Source organism: Anolis carolinensis, unplaced genomic scaffold (genome assembly GCF_035594765.1).
Source record: "Anolis carolinensis isolate JA03-04 unplaced genomic scaffold, rAnoCar3.1.pri scaffold_9, whole genome shotgun sequence".
NCBI classification, from domain to species: domain Eukaryota; kingdom Metazoa; phylum Chordata; class Lepidosauria; order Squamata; family Dactyloidae; genus Anolis; species Anolis carolinensis.
The window spans coordinates 8,081,968-8,109,933 of NW_026943820.1; the positions used below are offsets into that span (position 1 = coordinate 8,081,968).

General features: G+C 43.4%; 1 protein-coding gene across 3 annotated transcripts in view; it reads left to right on the forward strand.

Moving 5' to 3' along the window:
* Positions 1-27,966, forward strand: part of nkd1 (NKD inhibitor of WNT signaling pathway 1) — a 187,921-nt gene that overhangs the window by 132,514 nt on the left and 27,441 nt on the right. For 2 of the 3 annotated variants that reach the window (XM_008115625.3, XM_016995462.2), the window contains 2 exons: positions 12,228-12,334; positions 24,298-24,393. In XM_008115625.3, coding sequence (XP_008113832.1) covers positions 12,228-12,334; positions 24,298-24,393 — 203 coding nt within the window. The remainder of the gene's footprint in view (positions 1-12,227; positions 12,335-24,297; positions 24,394-27,966) is intronic. The other variant, XM_062961745.1, reaches the window with a different exon arrangement.

Here is a 27,966-nt window from a genome sequence, read left to right on the forward strand (position 1 = left end):
GAAGGGCTTGAAGGTGACCACCCTCATAAAACTGCTACTACAAAGTGCTTGTATAATTTTGTAGTTGTTGTTACTCCTGTTCTCTCCTGACTATTGAAACAAGCTTGGAAGGCACAAGGATTAGAAGGCTTTATGGCACTAACAAAAGGGAATGCTTTCAGTTTGGGAGAAACTCCTTGCAACGCCCTCTCAGAGGGCAAGACATTCCTGGACCTATCTATATATATAAAAGGGTAATGAAATTTCGGCCTAGGACAAAACAACAAAACTACACATCCCAGAAACACTAAACTTGGCAGCACAACCCCTCATCCATGCCTCTACATTCATACAACAAAAAGAAAAGAAAAATAAAGTCCTAATTAGAGGGAGAGGAATAATTGTTTTTATTCAATTGCTGCCAGTTAGAAGGCTAAACTCCACCCACTTGGTCTCCTAGCAACCCACTCAGCCCAGGGGACAGGCAGAGTTAGGCCTCACTTAGGCCTCTTCCACACTGCCTATAAAATACAGATTATCTGATTTTAACTGGATTATATGGCAGTGTAGACTCAAGGCCCTTCCACACAGTTATATAACCCATTTATAATGGACTTAATGTAAGGCAAAACGTTTACCATTTACCTTAACTACCACCAATTCCTCAGTACTTTTATTTCCCATACCACCATACTTCGCCACAGCAACGCGTGGCCGGGCACAGCTAGTTTATGTTATATTGGGTTTCTTTAAAGTCAGATGTTGCTCTGTGTTCCAGGAACTTTTAATAAATAATGTTTAGTTGAAGACATCTGTGTCCCACTGTTTCCCATAGACAACAGTTGGGAATGATGTGTCTCGGTTGCCAAGCCTCTTACATGGTTTGGTGGACAAGTTCAGAGAGACTATCAACAGATGTTAGGCATGATCAGAAAGCAGAACATTTGTGTTCAGAGGCAGCCTAGCTCTGAATCCCAGATACTGGAAGGAATCAAGAAATGAGGGCTGTTGCCTCTTTGTTTTGAAGGTGGACTTTCAGGATGCATCTGGACAAAAGATTGTGGGTCTTATTAGACCACTAGCCTTATCTGAGTTCCAGTTTAAATAAGCGTAAAGGTGCTTAAGGATGTCAGTGATACAACTGTATCACAGTTGCGTGCCAAGAAGACTTTATGAATGTACTAGAGCTGGTTAGTTACCCCTTTACTGACCCTTTCCTCTAAAGAGCCTGTGGTCCTGTATTTGCATTGTTATGGCAAAACTAGGTTTAGGAATACCTATTGGTTTGAATGATACACAATTGCAGACAAAGGGAGAGCATCTGTGTTCGGTACCTCATCCAAGGCAAGCGTAATGTTCCTATATACTTGAACGGCTCATTTGATTTGCAAAGGAAGGGGATTTTTCCCTCTGTTTCGCTCCTGTGGTTTCCACCTCCTTTCCCCAGTTGGCGTGGGAGGGAGACTTTGGGGTAGCACAAGATAAGCATCTTGGGGGAATACATTTCAATCAGAGCAGCCGTTCGCTTAGCAGGGGGTGATGGTACTTTTCCATTCATGTCTTAGAATTAAAACTTGAAAGTGAAATTTGAATTTGAAGATAATTGCCTGGTTACAGGACTTTTTAATTTGGACTTGCAAAACTAGTTGTTTCTTCTGATCAGGGCTGAGCGGGTCACATGGGAACTGTCAGCCATATTTGTCCAGCGAGTCCAGAGATTGAAGAAGAAGGAGCTGTATACATGCCTAAAGCAGACATTGTCCAAAGCTCTGAAAACATATTTAGCATAGTGTAAATATATGCCAGGATACCATATTCTACAGTGGTACAATTCATTGGCCTTATGCCTATCGATTGAATGATGGATAGGCATCATTTTCTGCCGGCGCTCCAGCTGGTCATGCTGGGGTGGGACTTCCGACTCCCTCTTCCGATTCCTCCACATTTCCCAGCGTTGCCAGCTAGAGCGCCGGCAGAAAAAGGAGGCTGTCCACCTCTTCCAGCCTCCTCTGCTGCTGCCCGCTGTCACTCTTCTTACCTGGCAGCAGGAGCAGAGGCAGCCAGGGCAACATGGCAGGCCGGAAGCAAGGAGCCCGCTGGCACCGGTAGGAAGGGTTCACTCCTCCCAGGGCTTGCAAGGGGGAGAAAGGTCACTTAACTATTAAAATATTGTTTAGATATTAAAATTAAAATAGTGCCTCTACTTTGCGGATTTTCACTTATCGCGGGAGGTCCTGAAACATAACCCTCGTGATAAGTGAGGGAACACTGTATGGGCCTGGTTGTGGTGCAAGCTGGTTAGTAGCCAGCTGCAATAAATCACTCTGAGTTCGAGGCCAGGTCCTGTTGGAGTGAGCACCAGACAATTAAAATAAAAAATAGCTTTGCTCATTGCTGACCTAAGCAACCCGAAAGATAGTTGCATCGATCAAGTAGGAAATTTAGGTACCACTTATTTGGGGAGGCTAATTTAACTAATTTATGACACCATAAAAATCATCCAGCAGCATTTGGATTGGCATCACAGTGGATAATGAAGTAGCTGCTCCCCCTGTGGCTGGAATCAAGCATGTCCTCAGGAAGCTGGAAGCTGGAGAAGGTTAAATTGCCTCTATGTCTGTCTTTGTCTCTGTCTGTATGTTCATATAGCATTGAATGTTTGCCATGTATGTGTACATTGTGATCTGGCCTGAGTCCCCTTTGGGGTGAGACAGGCAGAATATAAATACTTCACTTCACTTCACTTCACTTTATTTCTTAATTAGTCGCTCTCCACCAGAGTGCTCCGAGCGACTTACAATTTAAAATACAGTAAATAAATAAATACATTTAGTCGGGACTTGTGTTTGTGAAATGATTTGAAAGCCCTTAACAACATAGTTTCCCAACAGGATTCCAGCTAGAGTCAGCTCCCCACATTCATTGGAGTTCACAGCAAGTGAAAAAATGCAAATAAAAAATTGTGGGTTCTTTGAACCCAAGATAACACATCTCTAGGACTGTCTAGGTGTTCTAGCACAACAGTATGTCCAAATTGTGCTGGAAGCTGACTATAGTATCACATTGGAGAACCTAGACATTTCTATAGGGGTCTTCTATCTAAAGTCCCCTAAGGCTGGATCTACACAGTTTCTGAATCCAGATTCATTCATTCATTCATTCATTCATTCATTCATTTATCTACAGTATTTATATTCTGCCCTTCTCACCCCGAAGGGGACTCAGAGCGGATTACAATGCACATATACATGGCAAACATTCAATGCCATTATTAGACATACAACATACAGACAGACAATAGAGGCAATTTAACATTTTCCAGCTTCCGGCTTCATGGGGTTATGCTTGATTCTGGCCACAGGGGGAGGTGCCGTTTCATAATCCACTGTGACATCGAGTCTTTTTTTGATGGTAGTACTTCCTCATTGTTCTTTGTACACCGCTGGCAGTTTTAAGGTGTCATAAATTATGGTGTAGACTCATACAATCTGATTTGAACTGGATTGTATGAGTCTATACTGCCACATAATTCAGTTCAAATCAGATAATCTGGATTCAGAAACTGGATTATATGCCAGTGTAGATGGGGCCTAGATTCTCCAGCATGACTAAAGTAAATTGATCATGGGGATTACTAGTGAGAACATTTTAATCATCCTCATCATCATATTCATAATCATCTTCATAATCTTCTTCATCACTTCCTCCTTCTTCTTGACTCCAAAAAAGTTTGAATTAAAATTATTTGATTCCTGGCTCCTCGTATCTGAATCTTAGTGTTATTCAGTGTTGTTATGGCCAATTTTTCATCACATTGTCCTTGGGAACTCTCCAATGGCACGACATCAAGAGAGACTTGGTGAGTCTCTAATGCATTTGACTTAGTTTAATGCTCTCTGACAGCATATTTTATGTATCTACGAGTAATTTTTTTTCTTTCCATCTTTATGTTTTGAAGCTGGTCATAATTCTAACATCAATAACGACCAAACAGCAGCAACAACTCAACAAGTTGTTCATAGACAAGCTGGTTAAAATTATCCCATGGTTGCTTAATTCCAAATTTTCAAAAGCTTTCCAATAAATCTTAGGCCACTCTAGAGAATACTCCAGTTCAGACTTGGATATATTATTTATGTATGAACAGACTATTATTTTGTAGACAGTCATAAAGTAATAAATGACTTTTTCAGAATTTAAAAGTAACAAGTTACAGGTAACTGCAACCAGCTACCTTTTAGGTAAAGAGTGTGTTATATAATAAAGTAAGATTTTAAAAGTAATGTGAGTAATATGAGCAATGATACTTTATGAGTGACAGCTTCTAGTCGTCTCCAAAAAAATACTCGTAAGGGTATTTTAGAGCCATTTTTTGCAAAATGTTTCCAAGTTTTATTCTATTTTATAACATATATAAAAAAGATTCTTCTTGAAAAAATAACAGATAGATAGTAAAGCAGCATGTGATGCAAATAATTTGAATAATTGTCTGTTTTCGTCTTTGTAATGGGTGAGAGTAACACCTTCAGTGCAGTGAATTCCTTTCGAAAAGTAACTTTCAGATCCTAGTCATCTGCCATCTGGATTGCATAATGAAAAGTCAAAAACAGTCCTCAAAGAATGTAAGAAATGGGCTTTTTAGGTGGAAATAGTGACTATGTTACTCAGCTTATGATGAGTAAATTTTCCATCTCATTGGGATGAGTTGCACTGCTTCATGGATTCTATTGTCTTTAAGGAGGCGGAAAAATGCATTGATTCTTGCACCTTCCTTGAAGGGATGGCATTTGTTGAGTGAAAAGACAATAAAACATTGTCAGAATGGGGATGACTTCATACAAAAAGCTTCAAACACCATGAGATCCATGAAGTTCTGATCACAAACTCAAAAACTCTGGATACTTAGCCAAACATTTGGATTGTGATTTGGAAAAGACTCATGTTCGAACCACCTCCACACCTGCATCTTTGGAAAGTCCATGCACCTTTTCTTCCATTGGCCAATTTTGGATCAGGAATGTGCCGTCGCGCTGGGGCTATAACTCTTAGCGAAAGAGGCATGGAGGTGACATTTTTTCCCCAGGGGATTGCTTCTTGCCCTCCTTTAGGGAAGCTGGAACTCCCAAGGATCAAAACACTGTAGATAACTCAAAACTGGTTTTATTGTTTCAAAAGGTTATCCCTTTAAGGCAATAAGCTGGAAGTTTCAAAGGGGTAAAGGAAAATATACATTACAGTCTCTGGTTGTCTTAAGTCCAAGGAGCTCTGCAGCTGAGAAGCTTTTCCAGGTCCCTCTTTCTCAATGGCTGTGAATGCCGGAGCAATCCTCAGCCTCAGTCCAAATGGCCTATGTTTGAAGACACAGTCTTCCTCTGGTGCCAAAGAACTGATCTGAAGGTGCTTGAGACTCCTCGGTGTCGTCCAGGTTGGCCTGAACATGAAGTATAAGTCTCAATGGTAAGAACCTCAGAATTGGTGCTGAGAGGTAACTTAATCAAGAGCTTTTAGAGCCAAGTCTCTCTCTCACGTCCATCTGATAGAAAGCTTGATGGTGGAATGAAAAAGGAAACACTGACCCACTCCAGAAAAGGGTGGAGCCAAACAATTGAGCTGAGGCAGCAATATAACTGGTGCAAACAACACTGATTGACAGCTATAAATAACCAATCAATCCAACTACATTTACAGGGTAAAGGCAAAATCAGGCATGATACAACAATTCAAATCTTGCAACTTACAGTTCGACATATACATGGCGCCACTCACGCCGTCACAAGGAATTTCTTTTAAAGCTCATATATTTATTAAATAACTTTGAGTCCTGGTGCCTTGATTGGCGGAAATCAATAACAGGCTGACAGTAATGGATTCATCACTCTTACCCATGTGCTTTTTGTTCCTCCCCGTCCTTTTCTCACAAATAGCTGTTATTAATTAAATGTCCTCGGCAAAAGACATCTGTAAGTATACTGGTGCCAATTAGCTATCTTTAATGTAGGAATAGTATTTCACAATGTTTGAAATGTAATATCCCCCTCCCTCACCTCCTTAGTTGTATTTCCAGTTTCAAACAGAAAAGGAACATTGTAGTTTGGTGTTCAAGGCACACATTTTTCAATTAATAGCAAAGAGAAGGAGGACATGGGGAGGAACAACTGTAATAATTTGGTGTCAAATGGGAACAAAGGGCCCTGTTTAGACTGTGCTGTATCCAAAGAAGGGTGGTAAGCTGGCTGGGATTTCTGGGAGTTGAAGTTCAAAACACCTGGAGGCCCAAAGGTTGGGAACCACCGTCCCCAAGAATGTTTTTGTGCCCTTGGACACATCCCACATCCTCACACTAACCTTTGTTTTTTTCTGGCTTCAAAGGAGGAGTTACCGTATATACTCGAAGATAAGCCGAGTTTTTCAGCCCTTTTTATCAGCTGAAAAAGCCTCCCCCGGCTTATAATAGTGTCAAGGTCAAGCTGGGCTGCAGAGCAATATATGATATATTTCACTCCTCCCTTATCAACATGTTTTATTTTCCAAAGCCTCCCTCGTTCTTAACCAAAGGAATGTTATGAAAAGGAAAATAAGCCCTTGCAAGTCAGGAAGAAGAATATATATATATATACCCATTAATTTTATAAAAGCATTTCCCCCTGAAATATTTGTTAATCTCTGCTACAGATATGTAGGCATTTTCCCCTGCAAGCCTTTGCAATCCCTATGTACCTAAATATATATATATATATCTCCATATATATATTAATTTTATATATGAATTTCCCCTCATAAGTTTGCAAGGTTTTGCAAATCCTATATACATATAGATATCTAGAGATTTCCATATACAGTAGAGTCTCACTTATCCAACATAAACAGGCCGGCAGAATGTTGGATAAGCGAATATGTTGTATAATAAGGAGGGATTAAGGAAAAGCCTATTAAACATCAAATTAGGTTATGATTTTACAAATTAAGCACCAAAACATTGTGTTATACAACAAATTTGACAGAAAAAGTAGTTCAATATGAAATAATGCTATGTAGTAATTACTGTATTTATGAATTTAGCACCAAAATATCACAATTTATTGAAAACATTGACTACAAAAATGCGTTGGATAATCCAGAACGCTGGATAAGCGAGTGTTGGATAAGTGAGACTCTACTGTACCTGTATATCTGTATCTATGGGTATCCATTATTTTTATATATGAATATTTGCTTCACATGTTTGCAAGTCTTTGCAAATCCTATGCAGATATAATTATCTATATATAGAGAGATGTCACAGGTTGAGAATCTCTGGCCTAGAACACTTGATACTTGTAGATGATGGTCTCTCTTTCAAGCACTAACCATGAATGACCCTGCTTAGTTTCAAAGATCAAATGATATTCAGTGTCTTTGGGGTTTTTAGGTTGAAAGGGGATGACTAGTAATATTTTTCTAGGTCTCCAGAAAAAAATCTATGGTGGATTTGATTTATATGTTCTTTAGAAATGTCTAGCTCCTTCCAAGGTCCATAGAGTCACTCTGGAGGCCTAAGGGCCAGGCTGTGGCGCAGCTGGCTAGTAACCAGCTGCAATAAATCACTACTGACGGAGAGGTCATGAGTTCAAAGCCCGGGTCAGGTTAAGCCTCCGACCATTAAAAAAAAAATAGCCCCGGCTTGCTGTTGACCTAGCAGCCCCGAAAGACAGTTGCATCTGTCAAGCAGGGAAAATTTAGGGACGCTTTATGCGGGAGGCTAATTTAACTAATCTACAACACCATAAAACTGCTCACGAAGAAAAGAAGAGGAAGAACAGCCACCAATGGACGGTGAAGCAACAGCTCCCCCTGTGGCCGGAATCGTGAAGCTGGAAAGATGTTAAAAAATGCCTCTGTGTCTGTCTAAAACTGAATGTTGTTTGTCTGTTGGCATTGAATGTTTGCCATATATGTGTTCATTGTAATCCGCCCTGAGTCCCCTTCGGGGTGAGAAGGGTGGAATATAAATACTGTAAATAAATAAATAAATAACCAGCTGCAATAAATCACTACTGACCAAGAGGTCATGAGTTCAAAGCCCGGGTTGGGTTGAGCCCCCGATCATTAAATAGCCTGGCTTGCTGTTTACCTAAGCAGCCTGAAAGACAGTTGCATCTGTCAACTAGGAAATGTAGGTATGCTTTATGCAGGAGGCTAATTTAACTAATTTACAACACCATAAAAAACTGCCAGCATGTGGAAAGGAATAAGGAAGTACAGCATTCAGTGTCACTCGTGGATGATGAAGCAACAGCTCCTCCTGTGGCCAGAATCGAGCATACCCTCATGAAGCTGGAAATGTTAAAATTGCCTCTGTGTGTATCTATACTGTATGTTGTTTGTCTGATGGCATTGAATGTTTACCATATATATGTTCATTGTAATCCTCCCTGAGTCTCCTTCGGGGTGAGAAAGAAGGGCGGAATATAAATACTGTAAATAAATAAATACAAATGTCTAGCAAGGACACTTATCTAGGAATCTATAAGTACTCCAGAATGATTCTATGAAGAGCTTCCAGCAGAAGTAGGTCATAAAATTGCCTTCGAGGATTTAGAGCAGTGGTTGTCAATCTGTGGGTTCCCGGGTGTTTTGGCCTACAACTCCCAGAAATCCCAGCTAGTTCACCAGCTGTTAGGATTTTTGGGAGTTGAAGGCCAAAACATCTGGGGACCCACAGGTTGACAACCACTGTTCTAAGCAATGTTGCAGAGGAAGGAAATGCAAAAACCACCTTGATGAAGAAAACCCTATGAAATGTATGGGGTCACCATAAGTTGACTACCAACTTGAAGACACACAGACAACTTGATACCCATATCTCTTTAGAAATTGCACTGCAATTCCCATAAACCATGATCATCAACTTCTGGAAAGTGGATGCCCGGAAAATTTGGAGTGCCAAGGGTGCCCTATCACCGTTATATTTAGATTATGACATTCTTTTGTTGGAAAAAGGGAGAGAGAGAGACCTTGATAGATATTGCAGTGTACAATATGTTGAAATCCAAAAGAGAAATTTTTAAAGAAAATGGTCCCCTAGCAACAAGATCTCCGGTAAAATGAACAGAGAAATCTTTTCTTGTATGCAATATTAAAAAGTATGTCTGAAAGGCATTTTGGTGTTACGTTTCTTCCCTTTTCTCTAGCCTCCCATATATGTTCGCCTCTTAACATTTCCGAGGCCTAATTTGTCAGATCACAGTTCTTACCTGTTAGAAAACTTTGCTTTAATATTTAATTTATGTCTCTGAAAGATTAAACGCCCGTGTTTAAAGTCAAGAGCATTTATCCTCTGAATGCCCATTCTTTGCCTGTAGGTAGAAACTTCGTTTAAGAAGGGTAAAATGCTGGCATTTGTCTGTTTGGAAGAGAAGCTGCTTGGGAAGAAAAAGGAGGAAAAGTAGAGTAGGAACGGAAAATTAATTTGCTTTAGACCATTTAACCTGAAAGATAGAATAAGGTGCTGGTTATATTTAGGAACTCTTATCTGTACTTATCCATAATGTCCTGTGTTATCTGACTTGGAAAAGTGTGGTTATTAGGTGTCTAACAAGCCAAGGTCTTCAAAAGGTGGTAGCATTTGGGTAAGGGATCCATTCTGGGTTTTAGTACTGTGCGGAACCTATCATAAGAATAAAATAGGACTTGGAGTGGATTCACTACGCTTCTTGCTTTGGAACTATTGTTAAATCACAATTGCTTGGAAGTTGGTGTAAGACTTTCAATTCTGTAGCTGGTAAACCATAGGCATGCATTGTGGACAAAACATGAAACATTTCTTCATTACTGACCTCTGCGTTGCATTCTGACATGTCTTGGGGAGATGCTAAATATGTCTTTAGTTCTCTGTTTATTTTTTAAAAAGCTCAAAACATCTCAAAAACTAATGACCATCCATTAACTCTCAAGGTTAAACCCTTGTGTGGGCAGGACTGATGACTTGAAGGTTGGGTTGCTGACCTAAAAGTTGCCGATTCCAAGAGCATGGATGAGCTCCCTCTATCAGCTCCAGCTCCATGTGAGGACATGAGAGAAGCCTCCCACAATGATGGTAAAAACATCAAAACATCTGGGCAACGTCCCCTGGGTAACGTCCTTGTAGATGGCCAATTCTATCACACCAGAAGTGACTTGCAGTTTTTCAAGTCACTCCTGACACAAAAAAATAAAACTCTCAATGGGATAAAAATCAGCCACCCAAAACACACTAGAAGTGATGTATTGTTGCTTCTGGTCACATTGGTACAACTCATTGGTGTGCGTTTGGAGAATAAATGATCTTTACCGTCTTTGTTGTTGCTTTCACCTTTTCTGTGGTTGCCAAATTGAATTTATTATTTTAAATACACCTATTAGAGCAGTGGTTCTCAACCTGTGGGTTGGATTGACTGTTGCACAACTAGAGAGCACACACCTATACTATTGGTTGGAACAACTGTTGTGGCATAGTACAGGGTATTGGACAAGGATTCCATAGGTTTTAGAGGCAACAACAAATCTCTGATTCAGTGTTACCAAAAAAAATCCCCTAATAAATTGGGCACAGAACAATTTTCTAACATATGTTTCTATTGGGTGCCTTCACAACATCTCCAACATCTGGTAACCCTAAGACAGTGGTTCTCAACTTGTGGGTCCTTAGGTGTTTTGGCCTACAACTCCCAGAAATCCCAGCCAGTTTACCAGCTGTTAGGATTTCTGGGAGTTGAAGGCCAAAACATCGGGGGACCCACAGGTTGAGAACCACTGTGTTAGAGAGTCAGTCTATTGAATATTGTGAACCTTACTACCAAACAGCCCTCAGCTATAGGACCCTTTGCTTCTGTGCTCTTAGTTTATTGCAGTGGTTCTCAACCTGTGGATCCCCAGATGTTTTGGCCTTCAATTCCCAGAAATCCTAACAGCTGGTAAACTGACTTGGATTTCTGGGAGTTGTAAGCCAAAACACATGGGGACCCATAGGATGAGAACCACTGTGTTAGAACAATGGTTCTCAAACTGAGGGTTGAATTGACTGTTGCACAACTGGAGAGCACACAGCTATACTATTGGTTGGTACAACTGTTATGGCATGGTACGGTACAGAAGTTTTGGACAGGAATTCCATGGGTTTTAGAGACAGCAACAAATCTCTGATTCAATGTTGCCCCCAAAAAACCATAAATTGGGCACAGAACAATGTTCTATCATATGTTTCTGTTGGGTGCCTTCACCACATCTCCAACATCTGGTAACCCTAGGACAGTGGTTCTCAACTTGTGTGACTCCAGGTGTTTTGGCCTACAACTCCCAGAAATCCCAACCAGTTTACCAGCTGTTAGGATTTCTGGGAGTTGAAGCCCAAAACATCTGGGGACCCACAGGTTGAGAACCACTGTTAGAAAGTCAGTCTTTTGCAGTAGTTCTCAACCTGTGGGTCCTCAGATGTTTTGGCCTACAACTCCCAGAAATCCCAACCAGTTTACTAGCAATTAGGATTTCTGGGAGTTGAAGGCAAAAACATTTGGGGACCTACAGGTTGAGAACCACTGGTCTATTGAGTAGCCCTTGGTTCTAGGCTTCTTTGCTTCTCTGCTCTTGAGTTTATTGTTTTAAATACACCTGTTAGAAAGTAAACCCATTCAATAACACGGACCTTAGCAATAAACAGCCCTTGGTTCTAGGCTCCTTATAGACCCCTCTTTTCTTCCCATATGGATGCATTCACCATCCCTTTGAGAACGTATCAAGCCAGATATTGTATGCTCTATAAATTTTACTATGGGATTTCCATTGCTAGTATTTGGTCCCTGCATACAGAGTCAAAGAAAATTCAGTTCAGTGTGATCCACGAGCTTTTTGATTGAGTTCAGTGTTTGCTGATGGCAATTACCATTTGTTTCGCTTGACTCTGAGAAAACGTTGTATGTTTTAGCAGATGTGCTGCTAACTATGATTTGAAGTATCCACAGTTTCTGCTCATTTTAATGGAGGGTGAATTTACAGCAACAGCATTGTGTTAGTATTCAGACCGAACTTTGGGCTGCCAAACCGACAATCTTTCAGTGGAACCTCATGTGAAAGTTTTGTCTCCATATTCTTCTTAAAATCAAGTTTCAAGTTGAAACCGTGGAGTATTAACTTGCTTTATAATGAGGTGTCTGATGTATCGGGTGACTGAACACAGCTTTATTCTACCACTTCCTTCTGATATATTTTCCCCCTTTTCTCTTTCTCGTTCCCAGTGGCTTTGCCTCCGGAGAAGACAGATGGAGTTTGCAGTGGTGATGAAAAGAAAATGGAAAAGGAGAACGACACACGCGGCGGTGCCAAGAAGCAGCTAAAATTTGAAGTAAGGGCACCATGGAGTTTTTTCCCCCTCTTAGGGAAGTACATTTGCAGTTTTGACTTTTGTGGATTTGATCTCTCTAGGGATCTCTTGGTCCTGCAGCATATATTTCCTCTGGTCATGCTGGAGGATCTAGAGATGTCTGGAGAGAACATCTCTCTAGGACTTTCTGTTTCCTGTAGTGCAATTCTAGGGACACCTTCCAGCAGAAAGTCATACTGGAAGATCTAGAAGTAAACAATTGCTTTTGTTGGGTTTGGATGCTTTCCTTCTTCTTCTTCTTCAGGCCTCAAATATATCTATCTGCAAGGAGAGGAAAACTGAAAAAATGTTAACATCTGCCCTCCACGATCAAAATGTTATGTTAGGCCAACCTTATATATCCCCGAGCGCTTGTCTAAAACACTCAGCATTTCCTTCCTTTTTAATGTTGTTGTTGTTGCCATGCCATTGTATTCTTCTTTCCGTGCGCCTACTTTTTTTTGTCGGTTCCTCTTTGTAGTCAGCTATCCTCCCTCCCTCCCCTTTTTTTGCAAGTTATAAACTTCCTGGTGGAAAAGATGCTTGCAGAAAGCCTTTCATCTCCAGGCCTCCTCGACCTTGACCCAGCTGCACTGAAAATCCATCTGCTTAGATGGCAGGGAGGAAGAAAAGGTCTTGCTGGGAATGAGTCTGATGGCCTATTTCCTTGCAGACTTACAAACATCATAAAACTGCCAGACAATGTGCGCCTGTCGGCAGGCTTTGCTTAGGAAGCAAGATTTTAATAAATACAAGCGCCGGAACACGTAGTCAACCAGTCCGGAGAGTTGCCTGTCTCGGTAGGGGAAAAAAAGTCAGGCATGCCGGCGCTGTTAAAACAACATATGTAGACAGCAAACTGTGCATCACCAGTTTGTCAAGAAAAGCCAGTTGTGTTATCATCAATTTTAGTGCTCTAGGCATTCTCTGGTTTCAGCTTTGAGGTCAGCGTTTCTCAGTCTGGGGTTTAGGACCCCTGGGGGGTCGCAAAGGGGGTGTCAGAGGGGTCGCCAAAAATCACCAGAAAACACATATTGTTCTTTGATTGTAAGTTAACTATAAATCCCAGCAACTACAACTCCCAAATGACTAAATCAATCTCCCCAATGCCACCAGTATTCAAATTTTGGCGTATCAGGTATTTGTGCCAAATTTGGTCCAGATCCATTGTTGTCTGGATACACAGTGCTCTCCGGATGTAGGTGAACTACATCTCCCCTAAATCACTGTCAATTTCTCCCAAACCCTTCCAGTATTTTCTGTTGGTTATGCGGGTTCTGTATGGGAAGTTTGGTCAAATTCTATTGTTGTTGGGGTTGATTGTAGGTGAACTATAAATCCCAGCAACTACAACTCCCAAATGTCAAGGTCTATTTTCCCCAAACTCCAACAGTGTTCACATTTGGGCATATTGAGTATTCATGCCATGTTTGGTCCAGATCCATCATTGTTTGAGTCTGCAGTGCTCTCTGGATATAGGTGAGCTATAACTCCAGAACTCAAAGTCAATGCCCACCAAACACTTCTACTATTTTCAGTTGGTCATGGGAATTCTGTGTGCCAAGTTTGGTTCAATTCCATCATTGGTGGAGTTCAGAATGCTCTTTGATAGTAGGTGAACTATAAATCCCAGCAACTACAACTCCCAAGTAACAAAATCTATCCTCCCTCAACCCCACCAGTATTCAAATTTGGGTGTATCGGGTATTTGTGCCAAATTTGGTCCAGTTATATCCAGAATATCAAAGCAGATAACCCACATTATCGGCTTTGCACTGGATTATATGAGTCCATGTTGCCCTATAATCCAGTTCAAAGCAGATAATCTGGATTTTATATGGCAGTGTAGAAGGGCCCTGAGTAAAGTGGTGGAAAGCAAGAGCTTAGTTCAGTGGTTCTCAACCTGTGGGACCCCAGATGTTTTGGCCTTCAATTCCCAGAAATCTTAACAGCTGGTAATTTCCCTGGGATTTCTGGGAGTTGTAGGTCAAAACACCTGGGGACCTACAGGTTGAGAACCACTGTCTTAGGGTTACAGATGCTGTGAAGGCACCCAACAGAAACATATGATAGAACATTGTTCTGTGCCCAACTTATGAGTTTTTTTGAGCAACATTGAATCAGAGGTTTGTTGTTGCCTCTAAAACCCATGGAATCCTTGTCCAGTACTCCTGTTCTGTGCTACAACAGTTGTTGGAGTTGAAGGCCAAAACACCGGGGGACCCACAGGTTGAGAACCACTGTCTTAGGGTTACCGTATGTTGGAGATGTTGCGAAGGCACCCAACAGAAACATACGATAGAACATTGTTCTGTGCCCAATTTATCAGGTTTTTTTGGGCAACATTGAATTAGAGATTTGTTGTTGCCTCTAAAACCCATTGAAACCTTGTCCAATACTCCTGTACTGTGCTACAACAGTTGTAGGAGTTGTAGGCCAAAATACCTGGCGATCCACAGATTGAGAACCTCTGGCTTAGTCTAACCCAGGAGAACCAACAAATAGCAGCAACCGTCTCTATTCCCTCTGCTTTGGCACCATTAGTGTCCTTCTAGAATGCCTGGGCAGGACAATGGTTAATTTCCCCGTCTCTACAGAAACACCCTCGATTTATCCATGGGTCATATCAAAATCCATAATTTTGGTCCCCAAATCGCCTTATAAATGAGATTGACTTATACACATATACGATGTTGAAAGGACTAGAATTAATAGGCTTGACAGAACCAGAGCTTTGGAAGGAGTGACTTCCAAACATCACACACTAATAAACCGGCATCGTTTTGCTCGTTTTGTTACTTTTAAGACGCGTCTTTGTTCTGCCCTCTTTATCAAAAGAAATGGCTTGTCAGAGCTCTCTCTAACAAGCTACTTCCTTTAGTAATTAGGGAAGAACAAAGATAGATTTCAAAAGTAACAAATGAGCCGAAACAACGCTCTTTTGTGCATGCAACGTAGGGTTGGCCATCGGCTGTGGTTTGGGAGGATCTCATTGCCTTTCATGAAAGCTCAGATGGTTGCAATCCCTTCCTAATTCCATCCATGCCTTGCTTCCAGCAGAAACGTACCATAGAACCATTTGAAGGACCTAGAAAATTGCTAGAGATGATATATTTTGTCAGATGTAAAGTAGGTGAAACCACAGGTACTGGTCCTATGGATTCTGGGACCATACTATATTTCCCCATTAGATATTGTCACTTTAGAAAAGTGGGTGTTTAATAGTTTCTGTCTGTGTGTGCCTTCAAGTCAATTCTGACTTATGGCATTCCTAAGCTAGGTTTTTCATAGCAAGCTTGATTAAAAGAAAGTTTGCCAGAGTTTCCCTTTTCAGCTGAGAGAGTATAACTTGGCCAAAAAGAAATCCGAAGCTGAGAATTCAAATGCTGGTCTCCCATTGATGTAGTTCAAATTAATACATACAAATGCTCTCCAACTTTCGTAATTTGGCAAGGAGAATCTGAACTGATCCTCTGTTATCCCATTTTCCCAGTTTTTCTCTCACTTTCCATCATTGTCCTCCATTTCTGGAGGGAGTTGGAGTCCCTGATGATGCAGCGGGTTAACAACAACAACAACAACAACAACAACAACAACAACTTTATTTTTCTATCCCGCCTCCATCTCCCCGCAGGGACTTGGGGCAGCTAACACAGGGCGAAAGTCCGAAAACAATAACACTTACAGATAAAACAGCATCTACACATAAGTAAAACACAATAAAATCAGATAATTCAATACAAATGCAATACAATAGTAGTAAAAACCAATTTAAAACATGAGTTAATGAAATAAAAAGACCACCAATTAGGAGACTGGGGTAAGATGGGAAGGCAGTTTAAACAAAAGTACAATGATATATTTTATGGTGCCTTTTGGGGGCGACGAGGACAAAGTGCTAAACATTCTCAAACACTGGAGTGAGGTAGGACGTCTAGTTGATTTTAGGAGAGGGTGGAATAAAGAGCGAAAAATAATACATTCATTTAGGTAAGATTATTGATCATGGGGACTAGGTTGTTCAAAAGTGCACCGGATGAGCCAAGTTTTTCGTTCCTTTTTAAAAGATGTTAGGGTGGGTGCTTGCCTAATCTCCCTAGGAAGGGAGTTCCAGATCCGGGGGGCCACTACCGAGAAAGCCCGCTCCCTTGTTCCAATAAGCCGAGCTTGTGATGGGGGTGGGAGCGAGAGAAGGGCCTCCCCAGCTGATCAAAGAGGGTTAAATTGCTGAGCTGCTGAACTTGCTGACTAAAAGGTTGGAGGTTCAAATCCGGGGAGCGGATTGATGCTCATCTAGACTTAATGTCAGGGGAAAACCTTTGCAGCTGAGAGAGTATGACTTGGATAGCAAAGTTTGAATAAAAAGCAGTAAAGAAGGCAAACATCCAAATGCAATGGCAGTCAGTAAAAAACAATATTCAAATGCACAGGTAGTCAGTCAAAAAGGCTATAATCCAGAGGTAAAAGCAATTTGTAGAATATAGTCTCAAGTCTCTGTTATAAGAAATTAGTCCTGTAAACAAGGCAACATGAACTTCAGCGTAAAATCCAAAACACACATTCCAGGCATGAACATAAACGAGAATCCTTAGACAAGGCAGAACATGTACTTCCCAAAATCAATGTTGCTTCTTCTGAAATCTTTCCCTGTCTCTCCTGTATTTATCCATGTTTACAAGCCAAATATGAGACCCAGTGGCAAAGTGTGTTAAAGCACTGAACTGCTGAACTTGCAGACCGAAAGGTCCCAGGTTCAAATCCCAGGAGCGGCTTGAGCACCCGCTGTTAGCTCCAGCTCCGGCCAACCTAGCAGTTCGAAAACATGCCAATGTGAGTAGATCAATAGGTACCGCTCTGGCGGGAAGGTAGTGGCGCTCCATGCAGTCATGCCGGCCACATGACCTTGGAGGTGTCTACGGACAACGCCGACTCTTCGGCTTAGAAATGGAGATGAGCACCAACCCCCAAAGAAACCTTTACCTTACAAGCCAAAAAAGCATTTCTCTGTCCTTGAGTTCCCACCTGTTTGTTGGTGATTCTAAGGGAACGTCTGGGACAATGAACTTTTAACTTTAACCTCGTATCTCTATCTAAGGAAGACTCCTCTGAGTCACTGCCAGAAACACCTGGAACTTGTTAATTTTTGAACTGCTAGGAAAGGTCACCCTTATCATTAGTCCTCGCTAGCCTGCAGCTTCTCTGACACTTCCAAACCAGCACCTTCAACATTTCTAGCATCAGGGCCTTTGAGATTTGTCTCTTCAGCATTGCTTTGGTCAGCCTGCATAAACCCAAATCCCCCTTCATCATCAGACTGAACCACAACATAAGGAGAGTCTGAACTGATCCTCTGTTGTCCCACTCTACCAGTTTTCTTCCCACTTTCCCTCATTGTCCTCCGTTTCTGAAAATGGGGCTCAACATGCAAAAGTAGTTTCCACCTGATCAACCCATTGGATGGGTCAACGTCTTGCCTCCCCACTAGGCACATACTGCAGCCTAACCAAGCTTTTGTGTGTCCTTCCTCATTGCCCACACATGATATTGCTTGGCCACCTAAGTGTCGTTTTGCCTCTGGGAAATGTTGAAAAATATGCTCCAGGCTTGGTGCAAAACAAATGTCTAGCAAAAGAGTGTATATAACTGACATAAGAGAGAATGGCCTACGCTCACCCCCTCTGCCCTTGCCAAGCTCATATGCATGAGGACAAGCACCTCTTCCTCTGTGGCAAAGAACCAGGTACAGAGACATCCGCACACATGCGCTCCCCTTGTACCTCAAAGCCTCAGAACTCTCTGTAAGCTCAGGGCGAAGAGAGCGGTAAACGCTTTCCGTTTTATGACCAGGTACAAAAGAATTTGAAATATGACTGTCGAGAAAAGAGAGAGGTCTAAATCTGAGGTGCCGGATGTGCCTTGGCTTTTAAAGGTGCCGGGAATGTTTGTGTAATAGGAAACTCCGTTTCCACTGTCAAGTGTGCTGCACGGTTTGGGGAGGGTGAGGAGGGGGAGACTTTGGCAGCTTTCAGCCAGGGCTTGTTATAGCTAAGAGAAGGCTGCCTTTGAACTCAGCAGGGGACAGGGGGGCTTTACCGTTAACTGCTGTAGGGAATTGGTTTCAAGTCAGCAGATCAAGCAGGTATTTCTGAGCTCCCGTCATTCCGGGGCTATTTGGGACTGTTTATTTTACTTGCGTGCAGCGACTTCTCCTTTAATTGCCCCCGTGGCTAGTGCTGCCATTCTTGCTGACTCCCATCTCCAAGCCTCAAGCATCTAAAGTGGAGTGGGGATTGCCTGAAGCAATCGCTCTTCGTGGCACCAGGCAATCGACCGCATGGACGGGTTGAGCTTCCGTGTCCACACGGTCGATTGGAAGACCTGTGCACATGCACAGGCCCATCGACCATGCTTTTTGGGTGATGGGCCTGTGCACATGTGCAGGCCTTCCAATCGCCCCCACGGATGGGTGGCTGGGCCTTCTGTGTCCATGTGTGCCAGTGTGCGCACTCTCCAGGGAGCTGCCGCCGCAGCCGCCACTGCTACCACATGTATTTTTCAGCAATTTGTTTGGGGGGGAGGCACCAAAATTCTGGTTGCCTACTCCCAAACATTACCTCGGGATGGCTCTGGTTGTTTTTGATTGTTTTGTGTATGCCTTCCCCAGTATTATAATTGGCACTTTAATGGCTATGATAGCTTGGGTAACCACCCCTCCCTGATGACATCAACATATTTTGCACTTTTGGCCCAGATCCTTTGAATCCAACCCATGATTTTATCATTTTATTTTCGTATGTGATTTTTTATGACTGTTTTTATCGTTGCTTGATGTTTTTATTGTTGATTGATCTGTTTTATTGTTTTGCTTTTATATTGCTGTGTCCGGGCTTGGCCCCATGTAAGCCGCCCCGAGTCCCTTCGGGGAGATGGGGCGGAGTATAAGAATAAAATTATTATTATTATTATTATTATTATTATTATTATTATTTATTTATTTATTATTATTATTATTATTTGTTTCAGGGCCCCGAAAATTGGCCCATTGGCTCCCCTTCCCGAGGCGTTCAGCTGCCTCGCAGGCACTGCACTTCTTCTCTTCGTCTTCCTCCTCCCTCCCTCTCACCCGCAATGCCCCGCATTAACTCACGGGAGTCATGGCCAGGCAGGTCCACATACAGATGTCAGCAAACAAGCCGGAAGGAAGCATCACCTCTTCCTCCTTTCAACTCGGAGAGTGTGGTGGGCAACGGGGCATGTGCGTGTGGTGTGGTGTGTGACTGTGCAGGTGCTCAGCTGCAAGCAGGCACTGAGAGACGTGCACAAGCTTTCCAGGCCTGCCTGCAAGCCACACACACACACACACTCTCCCTAGAAAGAAATTGTATGTGTGGTGGGGCACAGGCAGGTCTGAAAAGCGCACATTCTCCTCTCAGTGCCTGTCTGCAGCTGAGTGCCAGCACAGTTACACACTCTCACACACACCTGGAAAGGAGGGAGGGGAAGTGGTTCCTTGATGCTGAGGTCTGGATGTGAGGCTGCTCAGCTATGACTCCCGTGAGTAAATGCGGGTCATTATGGGTGCAAGGGAGCGAGGAGGAGGAAGAGAAGAAGTGGGCACGCATGAAATTTCAACTCCACACAAAATCAGGCTTTCGTGTCAAGCTGAGTTTCGTGCGGGGAAGGGCGCTTTCTGTTTTGTACTTCCGAATAAACGGAAGACACAAAAGACACAAGAACGAATTTCGCACACATGTCTAGTATATATAGGCTTTACCATCTTTCGGCATCTTTGGAGGCTGTGCTTGGTTCCGGCCACTGGAGAGTGCTGTCGCTCCATCTTCCTGCCGAAGAGCTTTCTTTGTTTGCAAACTTCCTCCTTTTTGTGATCGAAACACCAAGCCTAAATCCGTTCCCACTTTAATGTGGTTCCTATTCATCTACAGCCCTCGGTGGCTTAGTGGATTAAAGCCTTGTGACTTGAAGGTTGGGTTGCTGACCTGAAGGCTGCCAGGTTCGAATCCCACCCGGGGAGAGCACGGATGAGCTCCCTCTATCAGCTCCAGCTCCATGCGGCGACATAAGAGAAGCCTCCCACAAGGATGGTAAAAAAAACAAAAAACCATCAAAACATCCTGGCATCCCCTGGGCAACGTCCTTACAGATGGCCAAATCTCTCACTCCAGAAGCGACTCAAGTTGCTCCTGGAAAAAAAATCTACTCACATTTGTTTTTGAACTGCTAGGTAGGCAAAAGCTGGGCTAAGGTCAGGAGTTCACCCTGACCCGGGCTTCGAACTGTCAACTTTATGGTTGGCAAGATTTATTGCAGCTTGGTGACTAACTTGCTGTGCTAATGCCTGGCCCTGTTTGCTTTTGTTTCCACCTGAATCCAGTTATTGTTGTTGGTGTGCAAATATATTTAGTTGGTAGAAAAATCTTGATCCTTCCTCGTCCACAGTTTGTGCAAAATGAACTTCATTAACAGCCTAGATTTGATGACTTCTGGGTTGCACTCTATGCGATACAACTATTTTGAAAACTCTTCCACCATCGCTCACTCCTTAAAGATTGCATTAAAGCAGAACTTGGTCGGCAAGATTCTTTTTGTCCTCCTTATTCATTCTAAATTGGTTTCTACTTTTGCAGATGTAATGCTTTATTTAATGAGTTGTAAGGGGAGAGACAGAACTGATGCGGCATTGAAAGCCTGTGCCGTGAAACGGTATTTTTTTTCCAGAGACGGGTTTGTGCCACAGGTCTATTTTGTATTAATGGTCATTTTGGTTTCAATTTTATCCCGTCTCATGCTGCGAGTCTCTTCACTTTTTCTCCTTGAATTAAGCAGAAGCTTTCTTTTCTTCTGCCTTCCTCCCCTCCTTCCTCTCCCTTAAATTGGAGGATCTTGCATTTCTGTTTCCAAGCATTTTTCCGTAAGTAGCTTTCACATAGTTTCTTCTTCTTACTCAATGAAAAAGGAGAAAAAAAATGTTTCAAATTCTCTAAGAGTCTTAGCCCAAGGGAATTAGACAAGGAATGGCATTCAGTTCCTTTCTTCTCCGGTCCCAGAGAAATTGTGGGAAATGGAGGCTATAGATTGGGGTGCCAAATAACCAAGGAAAGGAAAAGCGATATATATATATATATATATATATATATATATATATATATATATATAAAAACCTTGGGGTTCAACATCTGTGTTTCTCCCAGGTAATTGGGTGGACATTATTGGAAACAGAATTCTGGATTAGCTAAAAAAATTTGGTTTGGTCTTTATTATGTACTAGCTTGGGGACCTGGCGGTGCCTGGGTTATTAGAAGAAGGCATTGTTTGTTTTGGGATGTTTGATAATATCACTTAAGTTTGGTCCATATCCGTCAGCTGGGTTCAGTGCTGTCTGGATAAGGGTGAACTACAACTCCCAGATTCCCAGGGCAATTGCCCCCAAACCCTGCCAGTATTTGCAGTTGGCCATGTTGGGTGTGTGTGCCAAGTTTAGTTCAGATCCATCGTCAGCTGGGTTCAAGGCTCTCTTGATAAGGATGAACTACAGCTCCCAGATCCAAGGTCAATCATCCCAAACTTGGTCTGTATGCATAGTTGGCCATGTTGGGTATGTATACCAAGTTTGGTCTAGATCTAACGTCAGTTGGGTTCAGTGCTTTCTGGATGCAGGTGAACTATAACTCCCAAAATCAAGGTCCATTCCCACTAATCCCTGCAGTATGTTCAGTTGGTCATGGAGCTTCTCTGTGCCAAGTGTGGTCCCAGTCCATTGTCGGTAGGGGTCACAGTTTTTCTGGATGTAGGTGAACTATAACTCCCAAAATCAAGGTCCATTCCCACTGACCCCTGCAGTATGTTCAGTTGGTCATGGGGCTTCTCTGTGCCAAGTGTGATCCCAGTCCATTGTTGGTGGGATTCACAGTTTTTCTGGATGTAAGTGAACTATAACTCCCAAAATCAAGGTCCATTCCCACTAATCCCTGCAGTATGTTCAGTTGGTCATGGAGCTTCTCTGTGCCAAGTGTGGTCCCAGTCCATTGTCGGTAGGGGTCACAGTTTTTCTGGATGTAGGTGAACTATAACTCCCAAAATCAAGGTCCATTCCCACTGACCCCTGCAGTATGTTCAGTTGGTCATGGGGCTTCTCTGTGCCAAGTGTGATCCCAGTCCATTGTTGGTGGGATTCACAGTTTTTCTGGATGTAAGTGAACTATAACTCCCAAAATCAAGGTCCATTCCCACTGACACCTGCAGTATGTTCAGTTGGTCATGGAGCTTCTCTGTAGCAAGTTTGGTCCCAGTTCATTGCTGGTGGGGGTCACAGTATTTCTGGATGTAAGTGAACTATAACTCCCAAAATCAAGGTCCATTCCCACTGACCCCTGCAGTATGTTCAGATGGTCATGGGGCTTCTCTGTGGCAAGTTTGGTCACAGTCCATTGTCGGTGGGGGTCACAGTATTAGTGAAAGTACTGCAAGTCCCATCATCCGTGGCAAGTCTGGTCCAGATCCATCATTGGTTGGGTCTACAGTGCTCTCTGGATGTAGGTCAAGTACAACTCTTGTAAATCATGGTGAATTCTCCCCAAACTTCTTGTTCAGTTGCTGATGAATTCCTCTGTTAACTGTGTGCCATATGAAAGGGTTAAGGGAGAGGCAGTGGGTGGGGTCATGCAAATTAAGGAACCCTGGGATGTCCATTCTGGAGGAAAAACAGAACATCTAGGATGAAATGGTCCCTGCATGGAAGCCTGCACTTGGGTGGGGGGGCAGAATGGTGTTTGTGGAAGACACGGGAGAGTTTGGGTTACATGTTCATGGCGCTCACTATAACCTGAATGTCAGTGGAGGGAGGGCCATTGGTGTCTCCTGCTCAGTGGGAACTACAGTAGAGTCTCACTTATCCAACATAAACGGGCTGGCAGAACATTGGATAAGTGAATATGTTGGATAATAAGGAAAAGCCTATTAAACATCAAATTCGGTTATGATTTTACAAATTAAACACCAAAACATCATGTTATACAACAAATTTGACAGAAAAAGTAGTTCAATATTCAGTAATGCTATGTAGTAATTACTGTATTTACGAATCTAGCAAAAAATCTACCAAAATATCACAATGCATTGAAAACATTGACTACAAAAACGTTGACTACTAAAAGGCAGACTGCGTTGGATAAACCAGAACGTCGGATAAGTGAATGTTGGATAAGTGAGACTCTACTGTATAACTTTTTTGGAGATGGGAGGCTGTCTGTGCAAGTGGACACCTCCTCCACATACAGTAGAATCTCACTTATCCAACGTTCTGGATTATCCAATGCATTTTTGTAGTCAATGTTTTCAATATATCGTGATATTTTGGTGCTAAATTCATAAATACAGTAATTGCTACATAGCATTACTGCCTACTGAACTACTTTTTCTACCAAATTTGTTGTCTAACATGATGTTTTGGTACTTCATTTGTAAAATCATAACCTAATTTGATGTTTAATAGGCTTTTCCTTAATGCCTCCTTATTATCCAACATATTTGCTTATCCAACATTCTGCCGGCCCATTTATGTTGGATAAGTGAGACTCTACTGTATATACATATACACTTTTCAACCCAACCCAGAGTAAAATAGAAAAGCATAAAATAAAATAAATGGTGGTATTGTTTTTACTAACAGTGCTTCTTTGCTGTAGAATGAATACAATTTGGTACCATTTTAATGTCATTGGATTTTTGCAAAAGAGTCCTGGTGTCTCTGCAAATTGCATCTCTCATGATTTCATAGCATTGAACCATGGCAGTTCAAGTGGCGTCAAAACTGCATTAATTCTATACTGTAGATGCATCTTATTATTTTTTCCTCCGACGAAGTTAGCAACCACTGCAGATAAAGAGTCTTGCTTTAGGTAACCAGCTGCTCTCTGCATGTTCCTTAGGAATTGCAGTGTGATGTGTCCGTTGAGGAAGACAACAGGCAAGAATGGACTTTCACGCTGTATGACTTCGACAACAATGGGAGGGTCACGCGTGAGGTGAGTGAAGTTAACCGTCTCAATCCCATTGTTAGAGTAGACCCATTAAGTCATTGAGATCTTCCTACATGTTGGCTCCCCACTCAACGGTTGACTTGAATGAGCCTTCTCTGTCTGGGATGATCCAACTGGATACTACTTGCTAATTGTGATGAACCATGGGCCTTGTAGTCCTGCTCAGGACATTGTAATTCCTGATGAAGATGAAAACTTGGGTTTTTTACCTTCCCAGTCTGAACTGGATTCCTCTCAGCCAGATCTTTCCCAGGCAGATCTGGAAACTTTGCACCTGCAAGAAAGTTGTGCCCCAGAAGTATGTCAAACAACCCCAGAGCCTACTTCTCCCGTGTTCTTGCGCCGGGAGTTTTGTAAACAACAGAGAAGTTTGGATTCAGCTTCGCGCAGGAGTGCGAGGATAGCAGCTAAGAATGTTGCCAATTAACATTGGTTCTCGTGAGAATCTTTAAGGAGTTTAACATCTGGTCTCAGAGTTTAGCTTTCGTTTCTGATTCCCAGAGAACCGCTCTGGTGAGAAAGTTGGACTCTATATAGGTGTTTTGCCCGCGTAGCAACTTCGCGGAGTCAATTCGTCAGCCTGCGGAGCGAGTTGTGTTTGGACAGCGCGCTCCGATTCAAGCCTCGCTTCAGCTCAAGCCTTGCCTTGCTATCCAGCCTTCGCCTTGCTTCCCAGCCTTGTTTACCTACGGACTTTGCCTTGTTTCCCAGGACTAATCCTTGCCTTGTTTCACGGATTTTACCAAGTTATTCCACGGACCTTGTTCTTGTTCTTAGTTACCTTGTTCCACGTTCAAGCCTTGTTTCAAGTATCAAGTTATTTCCTAGCCACGCTCAAGTTTTATGGACTAAAGGACCTTGTCATCTCCCCTCACTTTGCTTGGCAAAGTGAGTGTTTCGGTTATTGGATTACAACTTTGGACCTTAATATTTCTTATTGGACATTGCTTTTTTGGACTAATTCTGACCTTTCCTGAAGGGTCTAATTCTGGACTATTTTCTACACTTGTTTTTATTAACTTTATATATTCCTTCAATAAAGATATTAGTTAGATTCTGGCCTCTGTGTATGGTTATTGGTGCCTCTGCCGCCTGGGTCGTGACAGTTTGACTCCGCCGCCCATAAGCACCAACTAACCGAGGCCAGGATGTCTACCGGAGCCGCGCCGGCTGGACAGCCGCTCAGCTACACCATCAGCAAGGACGAAGTGGACCGCATCCGTGACAGACTCAACGCGCAGGATGGAGAAATAAAAGGGTTGAGGGAGCGCGGAGTTCGCCTCCCGGCCATGGCGTTGCCTACCAAGTTTTCTGGAGAAGCTGCTAAGGTTCATGTTTTCCGCCGCCAATGTCAAGCTTATCTAGAGGCCCGTGATGCCGAGTTTCCCCAAGAAGACATCAAGGTGGCGTGGGTCTACAGTCTTCTAGATGGACCAGCGGCTAGCTGGGCGACGGCCCTGTTTGATCAAGCCTCCCCCCACCTAAATTCAGCACAACGCTTCTTGGATCACCTTAAGGAGACCTGGGGAATCGAGGACAATTTGGAGGCAGCCGGTCACAAACTCCGGCGCCTCCTTCAAGGAGACAGACCCATGTCTCAGTACATAGCCGAGTTCCGCGTGCTGGCCCACAACACCGGCTGGAACGATGTAGCCCTCAGAGGACAATTTCGGGAGGGTCTCAACATTGAAATGCTGGAAGAAATCTCCAAGGTGGATCCTCCCCAGACCCTCGAGGCACTCATTGATCAATGTTTACGGGCTGAAGTCATGATTGCCAACAGGAAACAATGGGTTCGAGGCCAGGGCGGTAGAGCCGGGGCAAAACCCCCCGCTCCCGCCAGTGTTCAGCCACGTCCGGTGTGGAGACCCCCGCCGCCAACCCCATACCCCAGAGGAGGCGAGGAGGTGCCGATGCAGTTGGGCAATGTGCGTCCCAGACTAGATGCCGCCGAGAAGGCCCGTCGTCAACGCTTGAACCTCTGCTGGTACTGCGGGAACGGGGGCCACTTCGCCAGAGAGTGCCCAGCCAAAGGGAAGCCTGCCGCCCGTCTTGCGGCGGCGTCCTCCACGGAGTCGAAGGCGTCTGAGCCGACTGGCACACAGCCGGCGGGGGAAGCCAACGACCGGGTGTAGAGAGGCTCGCCAACCCGGTCAAAAAATCCATCCAAGAGCCGCCAACCGGGGTCCTGTTCCTTCTCGTGGTCACATTATGGTCAGCAAAAAGGGGACCCGTCATGATCCACGCCATGATAGACTCTGGAGCTACCAACAATTTCATCGATAGAGAGTATGCCGACTCTCTGGGATTACAATATCATGATTTCAAGAATGCCCGTGTGGTGCAAGCCATAGACGGCCGTCCCCTCAAGACGGGGCCCGTAAGCCAGTGGTCGGAACCCACCAGGATGTGGATAAGGGAACATATGGAAGAGATTTCCTTCTTTGTTACCGAGGTTCCCCATTTCCCTGTGATTTTGGGAATTCCATGGCTGACACTCCACGACCCTAACATCTCCTGGTCCAACAGAGAACTGCAGTTTGCTTCACCGTACTGCCAAAACCATTGCCTCGTAGCCAAGGTATGCCATGCCACAGACTCCGAGCCCATCATCACCTTGCCAAAGAAGTACTCCGAGTATTGGGATGTATTCAATGAGAAAGAAGCCGAAAAATTACCCCCACATAGACCTTATGACTGTGCCATTGACTTGGTGGAGGGGGCCCCGATCCCGCGAGGGCATCTCTACTCCCTGACTGAACCAGAGCAAGAAGCTCTCAGGGAATTCTTAGAGACAAACCTTCGCAAGGGGTTCATCAGACCCTCTCAATCCCCAGCCGCCTCCCCAGTGATGTTTGTGAAGAAGAAGTCAGGGGAATTACGCTTGGTGGTGGACTACAGAGCATTGAACAATATCACCAAGCGGAACAGCTATCCCCTGCCCTTAATCTCGGATCTACTGGACCGACTTCGAGGAGCCAAGGTCTACACCAAGCTGGATCTTCGGGGGGCTTATAATCTAGTTCGCATCAGAGAAGGGGACGAGTGGAAGACCGCCTTCCAGACTAAATTCGGATTATTCGAGTCCCGAGTTATGAATTTCGGTTTATGCGGAGCTCCCGCAACGTTCCAGCATTTTGTCAACGATATTTTTCAGGACTATCTAGACAGATTCTTGATAATCTACCTGGACGATTTTTTGGTGTTTTCCAGATCACAATCAGAACATGAGAACCACGTCAAAATGGTGTTGCAACGATTGCGGGATCATGGACTTTATGCCAAGCTAGAAAAATGCGCTTTTGATCTACAAGAGGTAGATTTCCTTGGCTACCGCATCTCGCCTCTAGGGCTTTCCATGGATCCAGCCAAAGTTTCAGCAGTATTGGAATGGCGGGCGCCAACTAACAAGAAAGAGGTGCAGCGTTTCTTGGGGTTCGCGAACTACTACCGCAAGTTCATTCCAGATTTTGCCCGCTGGTCCGACCCCATCACTAGCTGCATCCGTGGAAAGCAGCCTTTCCGCTGGACTGATCAAGCAGAGAAAGGGTTCCAGCA